The sequence below is a fragment of the Lampetra fluviatilis genome, chromosome 61 (genome assembly GCF_964198595.1).
Source record: "Lampetra fluviatilis chromosome 61, kcLamFluv1.1, whole genome shotgun sequence".
NCBI classification, from domain to species: domain Eukaryota; kingdom Metazoa; phylum Chordata; class Hyperoartia; order Petromyzontiformes; family Petromyzontidae; genus Lampetra; species Lampetra fluviatilis.
The window spans coordinates 1,811,700-1,820,158 of NC_136335.1; the positions used below are offsets into that span (position 1 = coordinate 1,811,700).

Genomic DNA, 8,459 nt, shown 5'->3' on the forward strand with positions numbered 1-8,459 from the left:
TCACCGCGTGCGGCGAGGTGAAACGTGTGGGTAGTGCCTCCCGTTGTTCAAGAGGGAGGTGTGCTGGCCAGCGTGGGAGAGAAGGCCGGCTTGCCCCGGGGAGAGGTGCTCTCTCATTCCCTCTAGTTAGAGGTGCCACCGTGCCCCCCTCCACCTCACCGCCGTGCCCCCCATGGCCCCCTCCCCATGCCCCCCCTCACCGCTCTGTCTCTTGCCCCTGTGGCGTCGTCGTCGTCATCGTCGTCGTCATCGTTGTCGTCATCGTCGTCGTCATCGTCGTCGTCATCGTCGTCGCTGTCATCCCCTGCAGGCAACTCGTACAAGTTCCAGGCGGGGACGAGGCTCAACGCTCACCTCTGGCACAGGCACCTGGACAGCTCCTGCAAGAGCAACCGTCCACAGGTGAACTCCAGCACCCGGTGCAACACCCGGTCCACCGCGCAGTCCACCGCTCATTTCACCGCTCGGTACACCGCTCGTTTCACCGCCCGGTCCACCGCTCGTTTCACCGCCCGGTCCACCGCTCGTTTCACCGCCCGGTCCACCGCTCGTTTCACCGCCCGGTCCACCGCTCGTTTCACCGCCCGGTCCACCGCTCGTTTCACCGCCCAGTCCACCGCTCGTTTCACCGCCCGGTCCACCACTCATTTCACCGCCCGGTCCACCGCTCATTTCACCGCTCGGTCCACCACTCATTTCACCGCTCGGTCCACCGCTCGTTTCACCGCTCGGTCCACCGCTCATTTCACCGCCCGGTCCACCACTCATTTCACCGCTCGGTCCACCGCTCATTTCACCGCCCGGTCCACCGCTCATTTCACCGCCCGGTCCACCACTCATTTCACCGCCCGGTCCACCGCTCATTTCACCGCCCGGTCCACCACTCATTTCACCGCCCGGTCCACCACTCATTTCACCGCCCGGTCCACCACTCGTTTCACCGCCCGGTCCACCACTCATTTCACCGCCCGCTCCACCGCTCATTTCACCGCCCGGTCCACCGCCCAGTCCACCGCTCGGTCCACCACTCAGTCCACTGCTCTGTTCACCGCCCAGTCCACCGCGCTGCTGCAGTGGCGGCCGTCCTGGTTAATCCGGCGGCGGGGGGAGCGTTGACGGTAAACGCCGGGCGTAGAAAGGCCGCAGCGTGCGCCGGCGTCACGGTCACCGATTTGCCGAAGATGCGACGGGTCGCACCGCAACCTACTGAGTTGGGAAAAGCCTCGCGGCAACGTCGCCCGCCCCCCCCCCACCCCCCTCCTCTACGCGCAGTCGAATAAACCTACCGCAGGCCGGTGCCGCGTTCGTATTGAGCTGCGCAGTGGTGGGGGTGGGGGGGGTAACCCCTGGGCTGGAGACGCGGTGAGATGCGGTGAGACGCGGTGAGATGCGGTGAGATGCGGTGAGATGCGGTGCTCTGAGATGCGCGAGACCACGTGGGCCGTCGCGTCCGCTGCGTGCAAATCTTTGCCTTGTCCCGATTGTCGCCGCTCGTTGCGTTCACCCAGCCGATCGGAGGAACGTGAAAATCGTCGAGGCCTCTCGGCATGCCGCCTGTTCGGGCGGCGGCGGGTGGGGCGTGGCTCGTGGTGGGGGGGGGGGGTTCCCACCTTCGGGGGAGGCAGGGTCTATGGGAAGTGTTGAGTGTGTGGGCAGTGTTGAGTCTATGGGCAGTGTTGAGTCTATGGGCAGTGTTGAGTCTATGGGCAGTGTTGAGTCTATGGGCAGTGTTGAGTCTATGGGCAGTGTTGAGTCTATGGGCAGTGTTGAGTCTATGGGCAGTGTTGAGTCTATGGGGAGTGTTGAGTCTATGAGCAGTGTTGAGTCTATGGGCAGTGTTGAGTCTATGGACAGTGTTGAGTCTATGGGCAGTGTTGAGTCTATGAGCAGTGTTGAGTCTATGGGCAGTGTTGAGTCTGTGGGCAGTGTTGAGTCTATGAGCAGTGTTGAGTCTATGAGCAGTGTTGAGTCTATGGGTAGTGTTGAGTCTGTGGGCAGTGTTGAGTCTATGAGCAGTGTTGAGTCTATGAGCAGTGTTGAGTCTATGGGTAGTGTTGAGTCTATGGGCAGTGTTGAGTCTATGAGCAGTGTTGAGTCTATGGGCAGTGTTGAGTCTATGGGCAGTGTTGAGTCTATGGGCAGTGTTGAGTCTGTGGGCAGTGTTGAGTCTATGGGCAGTGTTGAGTCTATGGGTAGTGTTGAGTCTTTGGGCAGTGTTGAGTCTATGAGCAGTGTTGAGTCTATGGGCAGTGTTGAGTCTATGGACAGTGTTGAGTCTATGGGTAGTGTTAAGTCTATGGGTAGTGTTGAGTCTATGGGTAGTGTTGAGTCTATGGGTAGTGTTGAGTCTATGGGTAGTGTTGAGTCTATGGGTAGTGTTGAGTCTATGGGTAGTGTTGAGTCTATGGGCAGTGTGTACAGTATTGCACACGTTCATTGGTGTGGACTCGCGTACGTATGCCGTGTTCATACGTTTCATCATTCACCTGTGCCGGGTGGCGGTTAGGCAACTCGCGTCACCCGACCGCTGGTTCCCGGCTGAGTGACGGAGTGGTTTTTTTTTCTGCGTTCCGACGCTTTGCAGGTGCCGGCAAACCTCATGTCGTTTGAGTGAAGCCGACTGCAAAGATCCGGTTGGGGGAACGGCAGCGCGATGGAGAATGCCATTTACCTGGGGATAGCACGTGGTCAACAACACATGGATAACACGTGGGCAACAACACATGGATAACACGTGGGCAACAACACATGGATAACACGTGGGCAACAACACATGGATAGCACGTGGTCAACAACACATGGATAACACGTGGGCAACAACACATGGATAACACGTGGGCAACAACACATGGATAACACGTGGGCAACAACACATGGATAACACGTGGGCAACAACACATGGATAACACGTGGGCAACAACACATGGATAACACGTGGGCAACAACACATGGATAACACGTGGGCAACAACACATGGATAGCACGTGGTCAACAACACATGGATAGCACGTGGTCAACAACACATGGATAGCACGTGGTCAACAACACATGGATAGCACGTGGTCAACAACACATGGATAGCACGTGGGCAACAACACATGGATAGCACGTGGTCAACAACACATGGATAACACGTGGGCAACAACACATGGATAGCACGTGGTCAACAACACATGGGTAACACGTGGTCAACAACACATGGATAGCACGTGGTCAACAACACATGGATAGCACGTGGTCAACAACACATGGGTAACACGTGGTCAACAACACATGGATAACACGTGGGCAACAACACATGGATAACACGTGGGCAACAACACATGGATAACACGTGGTCAACAACACATGGGTAGCACGTGGTCAACAACACATGGGTAACACGTGGTCAACAACACATGGATAGCACGTGGTCAACAACACATGGGTAACACGTGGTCAACAACACATGGATAGCACGTGGTCAACAACATGGATAACACGTGGTCAACAACACATGGGTAACACGTGGTCAACAACACATGGAAGACACGTGGAAGACGACACATGGAAGACAGCAACACATGGTACACAACACATGGTACACAACACATGGAAAACATGATTAACACGTGGAAGACAACACGTAGAAGACAACACGTGGATGATAACGCATGGAAGCATGAAACCCAAGCCCCCGAGACGTCCTGGTCAATGGGGGGGGGGGAGACCTAGAAAAAAAACACCGACAAAAGATTTCAACTGCAAACGTGCAACTCGGCGCGTGGCGACGACCCACCGTGTCCTTCCGGAATCCAGCGGGGCGACGTTTTGCGTGCGAAGCCGTCGGGGGGGGGGGTGGGGGGGCGGTCCGGGCGACGGACCGGCACTCCGTCTCTCCCGTCGTCGGAAGGTCGGGGAAAAGCCTCGCGGATCCCTCTCCGGACACTGTCGAGTCAAATCGGCTGGGTCACGCGGAGCGACGGGGCGTGGCGTGGCGGGGGTAAACCCGCACCTCTTCGGAGATCGTCTGGGAACTGCGCGGAAGAGGTGGGGGAAGAGAATCAGAATCGCGTTATTTGTCCTGGGAGAAATCTTGTGAGCTGTGAAGATTTTTTTTGTTTATTTTTTTTCTCTCTCTCGCAGATGTCCAGTAGTAGGCCACGCACACGCGCGACGGGCTCTCCCAGAGCGAACCTTCGGCCAGCGTCGGAGCCGGCAATTGCAGGGCCGCGCCTTTACCTCCCATGCAAATTGTCGTAAAATCTTAAGAAGTTGTTACCGTGTTCTCCGGATCGTGAGATGCTGCACGTTTCCCTCCCCCCACCACCCCACGCCCCACCACCACCACCACCCGATATTTTAAAGTAAAAGTTTGAGCGTGCGACTTAACAACTCGGCAATTGCTTGCGCGCAAGAGCGTGAAGTGGGGGGGGGGGGGGGGGTGGGGGAGCGGTGGTGCAGCGGTTAGCGCGCTGCGCTCCGAATCCCGGCAGGCCCGAGTTCCAATTCCCGCTTGCGGCCAATGCCCAACACCGGTTTACGATCATCTAAGCCGGTTCTGGGCCTCCCCTAGATTGATTCGGCCTCAAACGAGTCGACCCCCCCGCCCGCCCACCCCGGCGTGTCAACACGGTGCCGTTGTCGCATCGCGAGCGAGTCTCTCTTCTCCGTTGCGAAGCGTTTCTTGCGAGATAGCTGGCTCGGGAGACGCGGCGCCTCACTTCCCTGTCGATTGTTGTTGTTGACGTTATCATCATTTTGTTAGTTTTTTCGGTAAAGTCACGTAGGTAAAAAATGAAATTAAAATTAATAAAAATAAAATAATAAAACATCACGACGTTTCGGAGGCAACACAAGTCTCCGTCATCAGGTGGGACCGTCACAGCCAGATTTGCTGACCATCTGCCATCATCCTTTATATCACTTGATGCAGCAAATCTGGCTGTGACGGTCCCACCTGATGACGGAGACTTGTGTTGCCTCCGAAACGTCGTGATTTTTTATTATTTTATTCTTATTAATTTTAATTTCATTTTTTTTTACCCACGTGACTTTACCGAAAAAACCAAGAGTATGAATCCTTGCAGTCACGAAAGCTTCAAATCTAGAATCATCATTTCTCATCTGACGCCACGACCGCCCCCTCGCTCGCCCCCTCGCTCGCCCTGTCGCTCGCCCCCTTGCTCGCCCCCCCGCTCGCCCCCTCGCTCGCACGTGCGGTGAGGTTCAAGTGTGGGTGGCGGTCAACCCACCGACCCCGTTTCCCCCCTCCCGCTCCACACCGCCTGCCACCGTCTTCCGGGAGGCGTCTGGCGCAGCGTGGAAGAGTTGACGAGGAGGAGGAGGCCCTCCAGAGCGGCGTTCTCACGGGAGAGGCCCTTTGTGCCTCTCGCGGCCGGTCGGGGAGCGGCGATTGCAGCTGCTACTCGTGCCCCCCCCCCTTACCCCCTTAACTTTCCTTGTTTCTTTTTTTTACCTTTTGCCGATTTTCGTTCCGCTTTATTTAGCCCATGTTGGGTTTATGTTTTCGAAATTGTTTGATCCGTCAGTGTTAACCTTGAGGCCTGTTTGTTGTTATCGTTGAATTCGTCGACTTAGCCCGTTTTGCGTTTGGTAACCCGTTCTGTTTTTCGCGTTAACTTTTATTCATCGCTCTGTTCTCCGCGTTGTAATTTTTTTTTCTTCTAAATTAGCGTTCGTTAAAGTTTAATTTATTTCTTCGATTTGTTTATTGGGATGAAACCACTTTCCCTCACGGGGAAACTAGCGACGTTTTTTGCTGCCTAACCTATGGGGGAAAAAAAACGCATGGACCTATACACACACGTACACACACAAATACACACACAAAGTTCCCCTGTATAGCCTTAACAGGCTGTAGGGGCAAGTGCTGTTAGCGAGCACCTACGAAGGCCGGAACGGTACATGAGGGGGTGGGTGGCCAGCACCACGCCCGACCGCCTTTGTCTCCCCAGTGGCGATGTTTACACACCGCACCAGGTACTCATTTGAGGCCGAGTCGACCTAGAGGAGGCCCAGGACCGGGTCAGATGATCGTCACCAGTGTTGGCCGTGAGCGGGAATCGAACCCGGGTCACCTCACACACGTACACGCATATACACACACACATACACACACACGTACACACATAATACACAGCACATACATACACACAAACACGTACACATACACACGTACACACGTACACACATACACACGTACACACACGTACACACACATACACACACACGTACACACAATACACAGCACATACACACAAACACACGTACACGTACACATATACACACATATACACACGTACGCACACGTATACACACATAATACACAGCACATACAACCACACGTACACATCTACACACGTACACAGACATACACAAATGCATAAGCACGCAAGCACACACAAACACTAATACGTACATACTCGTACACATAAGTGGGCAAACACAGAAGCACACAACGCTCACAGTCACGTGTGTGCAGGGTGATCAGAAACGTCTGTGGGCTGTCTTGGAGCAGTGAATCCGCGCGTTCTTAGGATGAGTTCCCATTCAAAGTCCCACCGTTGTTGAGACATTTGATCAAATGTGATGGAAGTAGATGAACGCTCGTTATTTTTCTGGCACGTGCTTGAGCTCGCCTTGCCCTGCACACGACTCGCAGAGAGAGACTCACAGCCCTGGCTACCAGCGACTGAGTCAGAGACTGAGTCAGAGACTCAGTCAGAGACTCACAGAGACTCACAGAGAGAGACTCACAGAGACTCACACAGAGAGACTCACAGAGACTCACAGAGAGACTCAGAGACTCACAGAGAGACTCACAGAGACTCACAGAGAGAGACTCACAGAGAGAGACTCAGCTGATTAGTGTTGAGTCTATGGGCAGTGGTGAGTCTATGGGCAGTGTTGAGTCTATGGGCAGTGTTGAGTCTATGGGCAGTATGTGTGCATGTTGAACTTTTTTTGCACCGTACGCAGCCAACCGGCCTAATCAGAGGTACCGGACTGATGATGGCGATGATAGGGCAATGATACCGTGCAGGGTAATGAACAAAGGTTCATCAGGAACGTCCACTGCTCTGTCAGCTCACAGACATTTACATCAGCCCTCACACACAAAGACACGCACGCACGCACACGCCTGTGTGTACTGTATTGCACACGTGCATTGGTGTGGACTAGCGTACGTATGCCGTGTTCATACGTTTCACCATTCACCTGTGCATGTGGGTGTGCGCGTGCGCGCGTGTACGTGTGTGTGCGCGTGCACGCGTGTGTGTGCGCGCGCACGCGTGTGTGTGCGCGTGCACGCGTGTACGTGTGTGCGCGTGCACGCGTGTACGTGTGCGCGCGCGTGCGTGTAAATGTATGCCGAGATATATTCGAGTTGAAACCATTTGATGATTTAGTTTTGCAGTTTGAAGCCGGCTGGACTAATTGGGTGATAAAACAAGACGTGTAAATGTGTCCCCGTATTTCCACGCGAATACAACATGCTAATTCAATCCATGGGCATAGTTGCCTTCCACACTTACGTACACCATCGGTACAGAACCCTCGGATCTTCCCATACAGAAAACCCTCGTCTCATCCTAGACAGTAAACCCTTGCCCGATGCAGAATCAGAATCTCTATTTATCCTGGAGAAATCCGATGAGCTATGAAGCGCTATTTCACAGACGGTCCAGTAGGGGACACGGGGTCAGAAAGTTCGTTACAGAACCCTAATCTTCGACACAGCTCATTCAGGGTGCCTTGGCCCGACTCGTTATTTGCCGGAGAAATCCTGCTAAATTTCGATGTAAAGCTTTCGTGACTTCTTGGTTCTTTCGGTAAAGTCACGTGGAATGGAAACACTAAAATAATAAAAGTAAAACGTAATATGTTTTATTTTAAAATAATAAAAATAAAACATAATATGATGTTTTATTTTTATTATTTTATTGTTTCCATTCTACAAATAAAACGTAATATTATGTTTTATTTTAAAATAATAAAACATAATCTTTTTATTTTTTTATTTTATTGTTTCCATTCTACGTGACTTTACCGAAAGAACCAAGAAGATAAATCCTGCTAAATTATAAAAAAAAATTCTGAGTAAATCTGCGAGCCTTTGACGGCACCACCCCCACCCACCCACCAAACTTCATTCTCTGCCGTGATAATGTTGACATGCGGACCGCTCGTTGGGTTCAGGGATGCGTGACGAGACGTCGGAGAGAGAAGCTTGTGTCCACATTCTTGAGAGAGAGAGCGAGCGAGCGTGTCACAGCCGATTCCTCGTGGGATCTAAAGGTCGCTTTCCTCGTCGCCCCAAATGTGTCTGCCTGAAACCCCGGCACCAAAGCAACACAATCGGGGCTCGCCTTGGCCGGATCCATTATTTTTCCGTGGAAATCCTCCAAATAAAAAATAAAAAGCGTCAGGGTAAATCTGCCAGTCTTTGACGACCT

General features: G+C 53.2%; 1 protein-coding gene across 1 annotated transcript in view; it reads left to right on the forward strand.

The window, feature by feature from the left end:
• Positions 1 to 4,822, forward strand: part of RALGPS1 (Ral GEF with PH domain and SH3 binding motif 1) — an 84,013-nt gene extending 79,191 nt beyond the window's left edge. The window contains 2 exon segments of the mRNA XM_078881469.1: positions 311 to 402; positions 2,585 to 4,822. Of these exon segments, the coding sequence (XP_078737595.1) occupies positions 311 to 402; positions 2,585 to 2,614 (122 nt within the window). The 3' untranslated portion in view covers positions 2,615 to 4,822.
• The last annotated feature ends 3,637 nt before the right edge of the window (positions 4,823 to 8,459 follow it).